Source organism: Puma concolor, chromosome D4 (assembly GCF_028749965.1).
Source record: "Puma concolor isolate L17-30 chromosome D4, mPumCon1.1.hap2, whole genome shotgun sequence".
Taxonomy (NCBI): Eukaryota; Metazoa; Chordata; class Mammalia; order Carnivora; family Felidae; genus Puma; species Puma concolor.
Genome location: NC_141679.1, coordinates 56,213,599 through 56,231,468, shown reverse-complemented (window position 1 = coordinate 56,231,468; position 17,870 = coordinate 56,213,599). Strand labels below are relative to the sequence as shown.

At 39.1% G+C, this 17,870-nt stretch overlaps 1 protein-coding gene across 2 annotated transcripts in view; it reads right to left on the bottom strand.

Moving 5' to 3' along the window:
- The window catches only part of NFX1 (nuclear transcription factor, X-box binding 1), a 74,194-nt gene that overhangs the window by 28,817 nt on the left and 27,507 nt on the right, over nt 1-17,870 (bottom strand). For both annotated transcript variants that reach the window (XM_086683364.1, XM_086683365.1), the window contains exons 6-10: nt 17,582-17,653; nt 15,749-15,888; nt 8,167-8,266; nt 7,866-8,083; nt 1,721-1,818 (exon numbers count right to left, since the gene is read on the bottom strand). In XM_086683364.1, the coding sequence (XP_086539490.1) occupies nt 1,721-1,818; nt 7,866-8,083; nt 8,167-8,266; nt 15,749-15,888; nt 17,582-17,653 (628 nt within the window). The remainder of the gene's footprint in view (nt 1-1,720; nt 1,819-7,865; nt 8,084-8,166; nt 8,267-15,748; nt 15,889-17,581; nt 17,654-17,870) is intronic.

Here is a 17,870-nt window from a genome sequence, read left to right as displayed (position 1 = left end):
ACATTCAAAATATCTCTACTGACCCATGTACTCTGGTTTCTTTCAGGAAAAAAGCCGTGTGTGTGCACGCATGCGCGCACACATCTTTTGCCACATGTAAATTACATTATTTTTACATTTTTATTCTAAAGCTTACCCAGTAAGCTAGCTGACAATTTCTGGAATAGATCCTCAGAATCATTTGCAAGTCAGCTGCTACCCAGCCCTTGGGCTTGGTAGCAGCTGAATATGCACTGAAGGTGGGTCAGAGAGGACAGATCAATAGTTGCTATGTTCTCCAAGCTGGATTTCCCAAAGACAGCAAGGCTCTTGCCTCTGGTTACAAACATAGGAATGGGCATGAATTCCAAAATGGTAAGATGTCCCTTTTATAACAAAAAGTCCAATCAAAACTGCCCAGGGCAGAAAGAAGAAATTGACAAAAACAGTTGTATAGTGAATAATTAACCTTACTGAAAGGGTGATCTGGCCTTTGCCACTGCCTTCTGGGAAGTGATCTGTAAGCTCCTGGAATATCATGCCTGAAAGGAGTGTCATTGTTTGCCTGAGGCCTTGGGTCATCACATAGTCTAACATGATTTAGCGTACAGGCTGGCCATACTGAAAAGTCTTAGGGTGGGGACTGGCTACACCACAGAGACCAATAATATGACTTAGGATGGGGGCTTTGGGTCACATAGTAATGGCAGACCTCTGGTGACAATCTGGAGATTGAGACCAGCCACATGGGCAGTCAACCATGTCTACACAATGGAGCCTCAGTAAAAACTGAACACCCAGGTTTCGGTGACCTTTCCTGGTTGGCAACACTCCATGCACATTATCACAAAATGATGTTGAGAATGTTAACGCTGTTCCAGCTCCAGAGGGAGAGAACAATTAGAAGCTTCTTATTTGGTACTTTCTTGAGACTCTGCCCTGCATGTTTCTTCCTCTGGCTGATATTAATCTGTATCCTTCCCCTGTAATAAACTGTAACCATGATTATAACAGCTTTCTATGTGTTCTGTTGAGTTCTAGTGAATTATCAAACCCTGAGGGTATTCTTAGGGACACTGGACTGCAGTTGGTATCAGAAGTTAGGATGGTCTAACTACTCTAATTCAGCAGTTGTCTAAACTCTTGCAATGACTGTCAGAGATAAGGGTGATCATATGGACTACGTTCTCTCCAATTTCTTAGTTAGCAACAGTGCTTTTGTTCTCTCCTAGCATCTAGCATTATCACACTTTTATTTGGTAGAGCTATCTGGATACTTGCCTCAGCCCCATTACTGGCCTCTGAGCTTAGAGTGCTACCTGACCCACAGCCTATATCTACCATACAACGGACCCATGGTTGCTGTCAGCATACACTGGCTGGGTTGAATAAATCATATATAGTATGCTAGGATTAAAACAAGTTACTTTGATTCTTCCCATCCCATAATCATGAATTTAAAAAAATTTTTTTTTTTCAACGTTTATTTATTTTTGGGACAGAGAGAGACAGAGCATGAACGGGGGAGGGGCAGAGAGAGAGGGAGACACAGAATCGGAAACAGGCTCCAGGCTCTGAGCCATCAGCCCAGAGCCTGATGCGGGGCTCGAACTCCCGGACCGCGAGATCGTGACCTGGCTGAAGTCGGACGCTCAACCGACTGCGCCACCCAGGCGCCCCCCCATAATCATGAATTTAAAAGGTACTGGTGGTAACAGCACTAACATTGTTCAGGATTTACCTTTGTTCTGAAAGAGCATCTGCAGGAAATAACTGATGTACGAGAGCATGGTCCACAGTCTCCTTCATGGCACAGCTTTTCGCAGGTATGAATGAAATCTTTAATAAAAATGAAAAGAGCTAGGAATGAACATTGCAAGTACTCATTTTCAGACTCCCAAGTTCACTAGCCACACTGGCCTTCTACTTCTATTGCCTATAACTCCAGAATCAGAGTTGAGGGAAGAAGGATGTAGTCAATGCCTCTTCCCCTATCTTCCCTTCATCTGGCAGGCTGGACCTTTTCCAGCAAAGACAGGGCCCAGAATTAGTCACTGGCATATCCTCTGGAGTGCATGATTCTTTGCCTAAGTCAAAAAACAGATCTTCTGACTTCTTTCTTTAGGCCTCAAGTCTCAAGGTTAGACTTGAATCTCCTTAAAATTGTAGCCATGGACGACTTTACTGAAGTACTCTTGACTCTGAAAATAATCTGGGGATCATAAACAATCAGAAATCATGATCCATAATCTCAATGACTCAAGCTCTGTGACCATGTGGTGATAAGAGACCTACCATTCATTCTGCTAAATACATTTAGGACAAGTCCTGTTTTGAGGACCACTCAGAGATCAGCCACAAGTCTCCTGGGGCTGCTGTTTAAATGATGTATTTTTTCCATCCTTTTATTTTCAGTCTTATTTTATCTTTAACTCTAGTCTGTTTCCTGAAGATACCACATAGTTGAATCTTGTGTTTTAAAAAATTTGGTTGGACAATCTCTGCTTTTTAAGAGTTTAATCCATTCACATTAATGCTATTATTGATACAGCTGGATTATATCTGTCATTTAACTTTTATTTTTCTGTATGCCTCATGACTTTGTTAATCTAATCTTCCTTTACTGGTTTGTTTTGCATTAAGTTTCTAATTTAACATTTTTTTCCTTTAATTGTACTTTTCACTGTATATTATATATATATGTGTATATATATATAATATACAGTATTATATATATATTTATATATATATATAAATATACAATATTTATTTTTGAGACAGAGAAACAGAGCATGAGTGGGGGAGGGGCAGAGAGAGACGGAGGCACAGAATCCCAAGCAGGCTCCAAGCTCTGAGCTGTCAGCATAGAGCCCGACACGGGGCTCAAACCCACCAACCATGAGATTGTGACCTGAGCCGAAGTCAGATGCTTAACTGACTGAGCCACCCAGGTGCCCCTTCACTGCATATTTTTAAATGTTTATTTTATTTTATTTATTAAAAAAATTTTTTTTAAATCGATGAGATTTACTTTTTAATGTTTATTTATTTTTGAGAGAGAGAGGGACAGAGCATGAATGGGGAAGAGCCAGAGAGAGAGGGAGACACAGAATCCAAAGCAGGCTCCAGGCTCTGAGCTGTCAGCACAGAGCCTGACGCGGGGCTTGAACCCACGAACCATGAGATCATGACCTGAGCCAAAGTCAGAGGCTTAACCTACTGAGCCACCCAGGCGCCCTTATTTTTAAAAAATTTTTAATGTTTATTTATTTTTGAGAAAGACAGAGTGTGAGTAGGGGAGGGGCAGAGAGAGAGAGAGACACAGACTCTGAAGCAGGCTCCAGGCTAGCAAAGAGCCACATGTGGGGCTTGAACTCACAAACCAGTTGAGATCATGACCTGAGCCGAAGTCAGCCACTTAACCAACTGAGCCACCTAGGTGCCCCCGTGTTTATTTCTTTTTTGAGAGTGTGTGTGCACGTGCGTGAACAGGGGAGGGACAGAAAAGGAGGGAGAGAGAGAATCCCAAGCAGGGGCTCAATCCCATGAACCATGAGATCATGACCTGAGCTGAAATCAAGAGTCAGAGGCTCAACCAACTGAGACACTCAAGCACCCCATTTCACTATATTTATTTTTGGTTATTTTCTTAATGGGTGTTCTAGGACTTACGATATACATCTTTTTTTTTTTAATTTTTTTTTTTAACGTTTATTTATTTTTGAGACAGAGAGAGACAGAGCATGAACGGGGGAGGGTCAGAGAGAGGGAGACACAGAATCCAAAACAGGCTCCAGGCTCTGAGCTGTCAGCACAGAGCCCGACGCGGGGCTTGAACTCACGGACTGCGAGATCATGACCTGAGCTGAAGTCGGCCGCTTAACCGACTAAGCCACCCAGGCACCCCACTTACGATATACATCTTACCAGAATCCACTTCAGATTTATACTAACCTAATTCCAGTGAGATAGAGAAACCTTACTCCTATGTAGCTCTATTCTCTCTTCTCTTTTATGCTATTATTACGTCTACATGTTACAAACCCAACAATATACTATTACGTAATGTTATGTCTATTAAAACAGAAAAGAAAAGAGAAAGCATACATTCATAGTTTGTTACATTTATCATCTTTACCATTTCTGATTTTCTTCATTTGTTGCTACAGATCTGAGTTACCACTTGGAGTCACTTCCTTACTTTGATCTCACCCACCTCCTTTGTGCTCTTATTGTCAGATATATTTCCACATGTTACAACCCTAATAATACAATTACATATTATCTTATACAACTACTTTTTAAGTCAGCTGCAAAAAGAATATGCTTTTATACTGTCTTTTATAATTATGCAATTACATTTACTCTTTGATTTTTCATATGGATATGAATTTATATCTGGGTTTACTTGCTTTCAGTCTGAAGAACTTACTACTTTAGTATTTATTGTGAAGTAGATCTACTAGCAATAAATTGTGTTTCCTTCCTTCTTTCCTTCCTTCCTTCTCTTTCTTTTTCTTTTTTAAAGTAGGCTTCATGCCCAGTGTGGAGCCCAACATGGGTCTTGAACTCACAACTCTGAGATCAAGACCTGAACTGAGATCAAGAGTCAGATACTTAACTGACTAAGCCACCCAGGTGCCCCTTTATTTTCATTTCTGAAAGATAGTTTTGCTGAATAGAAGCTTCTTGGATGGCAGTATATTTTCCCCAGCACTTTTGAATAGGTCATCTCAGTATCTTCTTGTTGTGATATAGTGTTCTCCATTGTTTCTGATGAGAAGTCTGCTGCTAATCTTATAGGGGTTCCCTTGTATGTAAGGAGTCATATTTCTCTTGCTGCTTTCAAGATTTTCTCCTTATCCTTGGCTTTCAGCTTTTTACTTGTGTCTAGGTGTGGAACATTTTGAATTTGTCCTATTAGGAGTTGAGCTTCTTGGATATACAGATTAAAGGTTTTCAATAAATTTGAAAAGTTTTCAGTTATTCAAATATTTTTCTGCTTTCTACCATTCTAGTATTCCCATTACATATGTTTGCGTGCTTAAAAGTACTCCCATTTCTTTGAAGTGCTGTTCACTTTTCTTCATTCTACTTTCTCTCTGTTGGGCATAGATTGCTCAGCAGTCTGATCCAATGAAATCGGGTAAGGGTAGTCTTTGAGGCAAGTCTGTGAAGTCTGTTCTGACCCCAGAGGGGCTCCTCTTAGCTACCTCTTTCCCTGGTTCTTTCTGCTGAACTAGCTGGCTTACAGTTTAGCTAGCTGCCCTTAATCAAGAAGTGCTATTATTTTCTGAAGGGTTTTTAGGCCTGAACTTCTCTACATTATTTCAAATTAAAGTCCTTTCCTTTGGAGAGTACTTTGGAGCTCTCTTTTTTATGGACTACCTTTCTCCCTAGGAAAAGTCTCAGTTACTTACTTTTGGTGGTGAGTGGGACAGTAGCCTCTGGTTTTCTTGGCTTGTATCTTTCAGCATAGAGCCTCTGCTCTACAAATGAGCTGGGGTGAAGATGACTAGGGCCCCAATATTCTAACCTGCTGTGATTGGAGTAAAACTTCTGACTTATGGGTGGGCTGTATGGAAGGGAGCCTGCAACTCTCAGCTGTGTCTACCAGAAACGTAGCCTCTTTTTTTAAGATTTTATTTTTAAGTAATCTCTACACCTAATGTGGGACTTGAACCTACACCCCCAACAAGAACTGCATGCTCTACCAAATGAGCCAGCCAGTGTCCCAGAAATTTAGCCTCTTCAATTTGGAGTTAGAGGGGATGAAAAATGCTGGCAGTGTGCTCCTCCCAGTGAGACTTGGTAACCCCTGACTGGGATCTTAGGGGTAGAGGAAGCCTCATCTTCTTGGCACACCTATCCTGAGTGGAGCTTTTGTTAAGCGGAGCTGGGGGTGGAAGGGAGGGAATGGACTGTGACTTAAACAACATAGACTCTTGCTGTTCTTACTGAGTTTCAGTAGATTTTCTTTAATAAATACTCATTTGAGGTATGCCCATCGGACAATTTCCAGATACTTTAAATGATTCCTTTTCCCCAGTTTTGCTTGTTTTGCTGGGGAGTGGGTCCATGTAGCTCCTCATATTTCCACTGTGAAAGCAGAACTCTACCTAGTGTCTTGTACTAAAGCTATTTATCTAGGATAGAAATTCCTACTGAGTGAGACACTAAAAGACCTCAGCAAACTTTCTATGGATAAGCTAGATCTGAATAAACTTGAGAGCCACTGTTTTCACATGGGCTTGTCTTTGAGCTTCTGAATCCAACTCAGCCTAATTCCTTACAAATTTTTTATGATTAAAAACCTGATGAGGTACAGTGGTTACCCTCAAATCCCTTGATCTGTTCTTATCCTACCCCTGGGGCTGGTTTATACTGATAATTATAATTATACTGACAATTACTGATAATTATTCTTCTCTTGCTCAAGTCCCCCTGTATTACCCATTTCACATTTTGTCTTTCTCTCATTGCCAACATATTTTAGCCCCATGGTAGATTTCTTGTGGTCATCGTATATAAAATTGTTATAAAACTGACCCATGAGCTTTCTGAAAAGGGAAGACTTTAACCATCCTTCTTGATTTTGAAGTCATTTGATCTTCACTTTACAGAGTTTATCTGAAGATACATTTTCACAGTTGGCAAAGAGAACCAATAGACAATTGAATTTTCTAATGCAGTTGAAACGTGTATTAAAATATGAGAAAAGAACATTCCTCCTCTATACACAATTTTAAAGTCAGACTGTAAAAAATACAGTAGGATGTACCTACTGGTTCCTGCTGGTGTTTGGAAGAAATATGAAATCTCTATTTTTGATAAACATGGAAACCAAACCTAAAGATTCTAGCTTTGCTGCAGTTATAGGAACACCTCTGTAGGCACAAACTCAGTTGCCTACATCCATTCTTCTAAACACACAGCCTTTGAACACTCACCCAGGATAGAAGGTGCCAAGTCATTGCAAAACAATACCAGCACCTCCCCCAAGGAATGCCTCAGAACGTCTCAGAACTCAGACTATTACTTTATAGCTAATTCAAACAAATTTCTTCTGGTTTCTATATCCAAGTAATCAGAAGCCACACGTCAGAAGAAAGGGAGAGTCACTAATGCTAAAAGCATTGCCAGGAAAATAAACAACCGAAAGCTTTAACAAGTAGATAAACAATTCAAACTGCACACTAGTGTGGGGAAACTGCCTGAGAAACCTCAGCAGGCCCCGAGGGCACCAGTGTACCTAGCAGGATACGACAACTGAGGTTCAGGAAAATGATGACTCTGGGTCAACAAAGGGGAAAAACTTATCTTCAATAAACTCTATTTAAAGAAAGAAGAAAATGTGAATTTTAGAAAACTGTCCATCCAAAGTGATGCTCAAGAGGTGTTACTCCTCAACTATATCAGAAAATTAGCTATAGAAAATGTATTTCTTGAGTGACCCAAATGGCTAAAGTTTTATTGTACTTAGAATTTTAGTTCTTAAACATCTGACCCAGTTATTTAACATGTTCCTATTACATGAAAATGCCTTTAAACACTCACTGAACCCTGGATTAGTAAAAGGATAGATTGTGTCCATACTAGTAGGCTAAGAGAAATCATAACCCCCTCATGGGATAGTATCTCACAACTGTCCTGAGTTAGCAATAAAATACCCAAAGCAGAAGGAGAGATCACTTGGGTAAATGTGAGTTTTCACATTTTGAAATTTTTGAGGAGGAAAGAAAAAGTACCCACACAAATTTGATCATTAATATTTTTAAAAGCCTCTGATATTATAACTAAAATTTAACACTATTCTCCTTATAAAGTCACTGCTGCCAAATACTTCCACTCATATTTTTAAAATCAACTTTATGCCTACTAGTTACCTAAGGAACCACATGGCAGAGGCTTGCCGCACACTTTTCCACATGAAGGGACAGGATCCATGCATGTTTTCCGACCACTACTTCCAAGTTCTAGCAATTGGCTGAGAGGAGTTTGGCCACAAGGGCAACAGCGCACCAGCTGGGGGAGCCGTGGGCATGGCTGGCAGGGCTGAGGGTGGCACACTTGAGAACACGTATGGTTCCCACATTTCAAGTCCCTGTTAGGAAAAACAACAGACTATTACATAATTGTTGCATAAAATACAGCTTTATTCTAACTGAGAAAAACATAAAACCTTACTTGCCACATATCTTTAAACAGCCAAAGTCACCAAATCCATCAGACTTTCCTACATCTGTTCCACATAACACGTCTCGGGAAGTGTTGCCACAGTAGCATACTTGAGGACACAATTTAAAAAACAAAGGTTAGTAACCTGCATGGGTTCTTAAAATTTTCCAAACAATCTATAAGAAAGCACAAAATGCTACTCATTAATGTTGATCAGACCTGATGCAGAAATAAATGTGGCATATATAACAGCTCTAAGACCCACCTGAGAAGCTTTAGCACAGAAGTAAAAAAGGCCTTGTAAGACTGTTGATATCCCATGGTGCCTCTGCAGCGCATCCCCAAAGCAGCATTAAAGTGAAGCAATTCTCTAAATTTAGAGGCTACTATCCGGCCCATGAGGCCATAGCTGAGAGCCATTTACTGTGTGGCTCCCTGGGGTCCTCTGGAGATGTTACAGAAGATGGAAACTAAGCTGGTGATAGTCGTGGAGGAGTTGATGACTAAACCATTCCCATCTTCACTTCAAGCCAAGCAGCAGAGATTTAGTACTTTATATACTGGGGCTCACAGAAAATGCTTGGAAAAACTCTCTACTGCTAAAAAGGAATAAAAAAACTGGTACAATATAAAATCTTCAATAATTTGTATTCTGTTGTTGAATTTGAAGTAATCATGTTTAAGAATTGATACTGAGTAAGAAGTTCAAACAACTCAAGAGTTTTATTTGCTAGATAAAGAACCCAGCCTAACTTCTATAGATTTCCCAATGGGTTCAAGAAATAATGAATTCTAATATGCCTACATTGGTAAAAGTAGAGGGTGAACCCAATCACTATAAATTTGTGACAGAACATCAGACTTCAGGCCCTAACTTAATTGCTCCTTTAAATGACTTCCATGGTCAGGAGGTGCTCTTTACAGTTAATTCTGTGTGGTTTTAGAGATGTTTCTTATTAATCATCATTAACGTCTTGCAAAATTTAGATCCCTTTATTATTTAAGGCCAAGAACTTCATACGTAAAAAAGAATATTTTAAGGATAGCCTCCGTCCTATGTCCATGGCTCTTTGTGGTGTTAGCAAAAAGCATTTATTGGGACTTTATAAAAATTGTAAACATTTTGAAATAAAAAATATGTTTTTAGATGCATTAATTAAATATGTTAATTAAATATAGCCTACAAACAACAACAACAAAAGAAGTAATGAGTTTCTTTATTTCTTGAGGGCAGGAATAAATATGTTTAAGGAGTTATGCTTCTGATGTATTAAAATGTAACAAAGTCTGATAAGAATTAATTTTCATCAACTTATATAATTTTTCTAAGTGTCATTTTACATTTTCTTTTTTTTTTTTTTAAGATATTTTATTTATTTTTGAGACAGACAGAGACAGAGCATGAGCAGGGGAGGGGCAGAGAGAGAGGGAGACACAGAATCCGAAGCAGGCTCCAGACTCTGAGCTGTCAGCACAGAGCCCGATGCGGGGCTCAAACTCACAGACTGTGAGATCATGACCTGAGCCGAAGTCGGCCGCTCAACCGACTGAGCCACCCAGGCGCCCCTCATTTTACATTTTCAATTTACAATGAAAATTTATCTTGGGGAGCCTGGGTGGCTCAGACGGTTAAGTGTCCGACTTCAGTTCAGGTCATGATCTCACAGTTCATGAGTCTGAGCCCCTTATCAGGCTCTGTGCTCACAGCTCAGAGCCTAGAGCCTGTTTTAGATTCTGTGTCTCCTTCTCTCTCTGCCCCTCCACTTCTCATGCTCTTTCTCTCTAAAAAATAAATAAACATTAAAAAATTTTTTTAGGGGCGCCTGGGTGGTTCAGTTGGATGAAAGTCTGACTTCGGCTCAGGTCATGATCTTGCGGTTTGTGAGTTCGAGCCCCGCGTCAGGCTTTGTGCTGACAGCTCAGAGCCTGGATCCTACTTCCAATCTGTGTATCCCCCCCCACCCTCTCTCTGCCCCTCTCCTGCTCATACTCTCTCTCTCTCTCTCTAAATAATAAATAAACATTAAAAAAATTTTTTTAATAAATTTTTTTAATAAAAAAATTTTTTTAAAAGATAGTGAAAATTTATCTCATTAAAATCAATCTATGCAAATATGCCTGACCCTACATAATAAATGCAGACCAAAAGATTTCAATTTAGAAATCCTGCAGACCTAATGATGCTTTCCTTCTTTCTCAGTACAACTTAGATATCTACTTACACAGAAAAATCAACATTAGAATAAGTGTAACATTATAAAAACATCAAATCATAAAATCACGTATTTAGTAAAAATTAAAATAAATATTTCTAACTAAACATGAGACATAATGTTTGTAAAATAAAACACTGTATTGAACAGACCAAAAACTTTCAATGAGAAGAGGGAAAGCCTCAAATCAATGAAGACATAACCAAGACTCTTGATTTTTAAAATCTACTTTCCACCTTCTAGTAAGTACATGTGCAGTTTCATCTCCGGTTCTAAAATTGATTCACTTATCCAATAAAAACTTATTGGATGAATTAATACAGACGTAGGAAACACAACCAACATTTATGAAATCAATGAATTCGTAAACAAACCCTAGTAACTGGGAATTTCTGCAAGCGGGCTTTTCTTTCCTAAGTTTCTGCTCAGACAGAACAGAGCCTTTTTTTTTTTTTTGGAGGTATGAGCAGACAGCTGTGAACAAAAGAATCAAGGGTCAGAAATAAACCCACACCTATATGGCCAATTCACTTATAAAAAAGGAGGCAAGAATATATAATGAGTAGAAGACAGTCTTTTTAGTAAATGGTGCTAGAAAAATCAAACAGTTACATGCAAAAGAATGACACTGGACCATTTTCTTATATCACACATAAAAATAACCTCAGACTGGATTAAAGACATAAATGAGAGACCTGAAACCATTAAACTCCTAAAAGGAAACACAGGCAGTAATCTCTTGGACACTGCCCTTAGCAACATATTTATGGATAGGTCTCCTCAGGAAAGGGAGATAAAAGCAAAAATAAACTACTGGGATTACATCAAATAAAAAGCTTTTGCAGGCACCTGGGTGACTCAGTAGGTTAAGCGTCTGACTTCTGCGCAGGTAATAATCTCACAGTCCATGAGTTCAAGCCCCATGTGAGGTTCTGTGCAGACAGCTCAGAGCCTGTAGCCTGCTTCAGATACTGTGTCTCCCTCTCTCTCTGCTCCTCCCCTGCTAGTGCTCTCTCTCTCTCTCTCAAAAATAAAATTAAAAAAAAAAAAAACAAAAAACCCACAACCTTTTGCACAGCAAAGGAAACCATCAACGAAACAAAAAGGCAACCTAAGGAATAGGAGAAGATATATGCAAATGAGATGCCTAATGAGGAGTTAATATCCAAAATATATAAAGAATTTATACAATTTGGGGCGCCTGGGTGGCTCAGTCGGTTAAGCATCTGACTTCGGATCAGGTCATGATCTTGTGGTCCATGAGTTCAAGACCCATGTCAGGCTCTGTGCTGACAAGTCAGAGCCTGGGGCCTGCTTCAGATTCTGCATCTCCCTCTCTCTCTGCCCCTCCCCTGCTTGTGCTCAGTCTCTCTTGCTCTCAAAAATAAGTAAGCATTAAAAAAAAATTTTTTTAAAGAAATAACAAACATTGAGGAGGATGTAGAGAAAGAGGAACCCTTGTGCAATGCAGGTAGAAATAGAAATTGGTGCAACCACTGTGGAAAACAGTATGGAGGTTCCTCAAAAAATTAAAAACATAAATACCATGATCCAGCAATTCCACAACTAAGTATTTACCCAAAGAAAACAAAAACACTAATTCGAGAAGATACATGCACCTTATGCTTGTTGCAGCATTATTTGCAATAGCCAAGATATGGAAACAACCCAAGAATCCATCAATAGATGAATGGATAAAGATGTGGTATATATATATATATATATATATATATATATATATATATATATATATATACACAATGGCATATTACTTAGTCATAAAAAAGAATGAGACATTGCCATTTACAACTATATAGATGGACCTCTCTAGGGTATTATGCTAAGTGAAATAAGTCTAACAGAGAAGGACAAATACCATATGATTTCACTTATATGTGAATCTAAAGAACAAATGAATAAACAAGCAAACAAAGAAACCCCAAGACTCTTAAATACAGAGAACAAACTGACAGTTGCCACAGGGAGGTGAGTGAGGGATGGATGAAATAGATGAAGGGGATTAAGAGGTACAAACTGCCAGTTACAAGTCAAAGAGATGAAAAGTACAGCACAGAGAATACAGTCAATAATACTATAATAACATTATATGGTGACAGTGACTGCACTTATTGTGGAGAACACGGAGTCAAATGAGTATGTTGAAACTAATGAGTATGTGAAACTAATATGACACTGTATGTTAATTATAATTCAATTAAAACCACAAAAGAATCAAAGGTCAGAAAACTGTGACAATAAAAACAAAATGGAGGGGCGCCTGGGTGGCTCAGTCAGTTAGCATCCAACTTTGGCTCAGGTCATGATCTCACTGCTCGTGAGTTTGAGCCCCACATTGCGCTCTGTGCTAACAGCTTGGAGCCTGGAGCCTGCTTCAGATTCTCTGTCTCTCTGCACCTCCCCTGCTCGCTCTGTGTCTCTGTCTCTCTCTCTCAAATATAAAATAAAAACCAAAAAAATTAAAAACCAAAAAAGCCAAAATGGAGCCCCTGATCAATTAGGGAATAATTGGAGTACAATACTAAAAAGCCCCACTATGCTTAGGCACAAGAGACAGCAATATGAGCTGGTGACAGAAGACTTGGATGGAGTCACTGTTGGCTTAAGAATATGGAACCAGAGGAGTCTGGAAGGTCTCTGCTGCCAGCTTTAGCCTATTCAGCATTTTTATCAACACATGAATGAACCCCCAGAAGGAATGCTTATTAAATCTCTAGATAAGGCTGAAAGGGATCCTAGGAGAATTACAAATAGAGAAGAGAAACAAACTGTACTCATGGCCATAACAGTCCCCTAGATATTTACTGTGGACAAACAAAAAGCCTTCCACTGTGTTTGAAAAATCAACTACACAGCAACACAAAGGCAGAGACGGGAATCCATACAAATTTGTACAAAAAAGATCTGGTTGAATAGGTGAGTAAAAGCACAATATGAATTAAGAACTATAAATGGTCCACATCAAAGGGACTCTCACACCACAATCTATATTGTTAAGACCAAACTGCCAGCATATACTTAACTCCTGCCTTATCTCAAAATGGATTTGAGGCAACACGTAAGAATATATGAAATATAACAAAAGAACATAAAATTAAAGATGTGAAAAGTGGAACAATGGTAGAGACATAGAAAAAAATCATAGCTTAAAAAGAAATACACTATAAAGACAAACATTAGGTCAGTCATACGAGGCTTCTAAGATAAAAAGATCAATAGTCTTTGAGGAAAAACAGCCAGTCTTGGAACTAAAGCCAGACAGGAATTTCTCCCAGGAGGACCCATAAAGAGAAATTGAGTATTACATGGCACAGTTCCTTACATGAAATTCTTACAGTACACAACACAAAACATTTCATAGGGCTGTTACTTATTTTAGGTGCCAACACAGATCAACAGCATCACACCAAGGTAAAATTTAATAAAATAAAACTCTATAGGGCATCAATACACTGTAGCCTGGGATCCCTGCAGATCAGGGACTATTGTAAAAACAGAGGAATCACACAGTATGTGTTTCTTTGTGACTTGTTTCTTTCCCTTAGCGTAGTGTTTGGGAGGTTCATCTACTTCATAGCATGTATTGATACTACATTCTTTTCATGGATGAGTAATAATCCAATGTATGGTCATACCACATTTGTTTATCCATTCCTCAAGTGACAGTCATTTGAATTGCTTCCACATTTTGACTACGATGACTAGTACTGCTATGCACATGCATTTACAAGTTTTTTTGTGGACATATATTTCCATCTCTTTTGCATATGTGCCCAGGAATGGAATTACTGGGTCATATGATAAAATTCTACATTTAACCTTTTAAGAAAATGCCAGACTGTTTTCTAAAGTGGTTATACTATATTACTTATTGTGGTTTTAACTTACATTTCCTTAGTATTTAAAGGTGTTAAGCACCTTTTGTGTGTTTGTTGGCTATTTATAGGTTTTCTTTTACGAAGTATCTGTTCAAGTCTTTTGCTCATTGTTTAAGTTGTTCATCTTTTTTATAGGTACTTTTTTTTTTAATTTTTTTTTAACGTTTATTTATTTTTGAGACAGAGAGGGACAGAGCATGAATAGGGGATGGGCAGAGAGAGAGAGGGAGACACAGAATCTGAAACAGGCTCCAGGCTCTGAGCTGTCAGCACAGAGCCCGATGCGGGGCTTGAATTCACGGACCGTGAGATCATGACCTGAGCCGAAGTCGGACGCTTAACCACTGAGCCACCCAGGCGCCCCATTGTTCATCTTTAATTACTTTGTTAAGAGTACTTCAAAATTTCTGGATATAATATGCAATTGATTTATTCATTTTCTTAATGGTATCTTCTGATGAAGAGAAGCTTTTAATTTTGATAAAGTTCAATGTATCAATTTTTTTCTTTTATGGTTAGTATTTTTGTTGTTCTGTCCAAGAAATCTTTACCTAACCCCAAAGTCATGAAAATATTCTCTTATAGTTTATTCTGGAAGCTTTATGTTTCTGGGTTTTACATTTAAGTCTGTGATCCATGTAGAATTAATTTTGTGAAAAGAGTAAATTAGGGGTTGAGGTTTGTTTTTTCTTATGTATACATCCAGTTGTTCTAGCAACATCTGTAAAAAGACTTCTTTTCCCATTGAATTAACTTAACATTGTGGTTGAAAATCAACTAACTGTATATATGTGGGTCTGTTTCTAGACTTTAGTCTCTTCCATGCATCTAGTAGTCTACCTTTAACACCAACAACTCAATGTCACGATTACTGGAACTTTAAATGTCTTGAAATCAGATAGTTTAATCCTTTCAAGTTCATTCTTTTCAAGATTTTTTTGGCCTTTCTAGATCCTTTACAGTTACTTTTTATTTATTTATTTTTTTAATTTCCCAAGTAGTTATTTTTAAACAGCATTTTAAATTTTTTTTTTTTTTCAACGTTTATTTATTTTTGGGACAGAGAGAGACAGAGCATGAACGGGGGAGGGGCAGAGAGAGAGGGAGACACAGAATCGGAAACAGGCTCCAGGCTCTGAGCCGTCAGCCCAGAGCCTGACGTGGGGCTCGAACTCACAGAACGCGAGATCATGACCTGGCTGAAGTCGGACGCTTAACCGACTGCGCCACCCAGGCGCCCCTTAAACAGCATTTTAAAATCTACTGTTCAAATTCTACAGGACAATGACCTATAGTGGTATTGTGTAACTAAACTAATGAAAACCATCTAAGCATTAATTTATCTCCAATTCTTCCTACCCAAGGTACAGTGCTAGAGGCCTTGTGACTATAGGTGTGAATCAATCCATGTCATCAACACAACTATAAATAAGGTTCTAGAAAAGTACACAAGTATTGCTAGTTGGTGTGCCCACCACTTACCCTGGTTCAATATGATCCGACAAGGCTGGCACTGACCCCCATGACATAGCTCAGCACAATGGTGCTGACCACAATTCAAAAGATTCTCACATGGATTGGAACAGTGGACTGAAACAGCCTGACCACAGCGAACTGTGTGCCTAGAAAGAAAACAGATGTAAAGGCAGAAATAGTCAACACTGGACAAATTCCTGTTGGATAGCTAAACAACGAAGCACAAACTTCCTCCCCAAAACTATGAAACCTTTCTCTTGGCCCCATTTTCCCACTCTTCTGTTTCCCTCCTCCAGTCTTTATTTCCTCAATCACTCTCCTCTTCTCCACTCCTTCTTTTCTCCTGCTTTGTTTTCCTTATTTCCCACCCTGCCTTTCTCTCTCCCCTATATTCTGACCAGTGAAGTGAAGTTCCTCTCTGTGGATTTCTTCTGAGTTCCCACGAGGTAGGGGAACTCCCCCTCCCAGGCAGGAGGGGAAGAGCCTGGAGCTCCTACAATGTCTTACAGATAGAGGTAGGAAAGTTGCAGGGTGGGTGGGGTAGTTATAATGTACATACTCAGATTGGAAGTACAATGGTATTCTCCTGGAACCCAGTACTCTGGCATTTTATGCAGTTATAATACTTAAGGACATACTGTATGTGACTTTGATTTCAGATGGGAAAATCATTCTGGCTTTGTTCTAATGAGCACCTTAATTTTGCTAACTTATTGGCTAGAGAAGGATATGAGATCAGTGCTTTTAGACAACTGTCTTCAGGTCTCTTGCAGGGTAATGGTTTAGAGCTTGGAGTCTACTCTCCTGCAAGGAGTTTAAGTTATTTATTTTGAGAGAGAGAAAGAGAGTGAGTGAGAGAGGTGCAGAAAGAGGGAGAGAGAGAATCCCAAGCAGGCTCTGTGCTGACAGCACAGAGCTCGACACAGGGCTCAATCCCATGAACCATGAGATCATGACCTGAGCCAAACCAAGAATCGGACACTTAACCAACTGAGCCACCCTGGCGCCCCAACAAAAACAGTTGTATTCTGTCCCCTACTTTGTTTTAAAAACTCACTGTTATATACACAAATAATCAGTTTCAGGGCTCAGCATCATGTCTAATAAAACTCCTAGAAGTGAACACTATTATTTCTATTTTATAAGAAAAATGAGGCTTAAGCAACTTGCCCATGTCAATAACCAATTAGTGGCAGAGCCTAGATCTGACCTGGTCTTTCTGACCCAGAGCTCTTGCATGTGACTCTCAGGCTGCATTACTATCCTTTTAAGTTCAGTAAATGCTAAACAAATGAGATTCACTGAAAATTGGCTCAATCCCATTTTGTCTTGTGGTTCAGAAATCATTTCAGGGTCTTACTGGGCCTCAGAGACCTTCCATAACCACCACTGATCCTTGCCCTGATGATGGAGAACTTGTTATTATAATGAAAAGAGGGTGGGCTCTGGGGTCACTTATTCTTTCATTCAACAATATTCACTGAAAACCTCCTAGATGTCAGATATTATGCTAGGTACAGGTAAATGGCCCCTGTGTCCTGAACCTTAACAAGCCTGGGTTCAATCCTGGTTCTTTCACCCACTAGAGAGGTTAAGAAAAAAGTCCTTGTCACCTTGGCATTTCACCTGAAATGGGCAATCTCACCATGCATATAACTTCTTAATCACTTATAAGACTGCAAAACAGGATTGGGCCAGCAGAACAAACTACTTTTTACAAAAAAGTACTATTTACGCTTATCACTTATTTATATGTACCTACTAATTCTTAATTTAGAAATTCACAGATAAATCATCAATGTAGAAACTGAAGTCTTTAGAGTACAGTTCTAACTTTACCTTGTCCGTCCACATTCACATGTTTTAGTCATAAAGGCAGGGCAGGGTGGGCAAGGTCCTGGATGGCAGAGACTAAAAGAGAAGGGCTTAGATGAATAAATCATACTCATGTATCCAAACCTGAACAAAGCTGCCCCTACTGGGTCTTATTGTGAATGTGGCAACAAATAAACCTACTACAAAATGTTTTAGCCTTTGTCTAAAGTTGATTAAACTATTTAAACAAAGATACCAACAATGTTTTCATATAGAAGGAACTGATGGCATTATCATCTTAGAATATTTAACC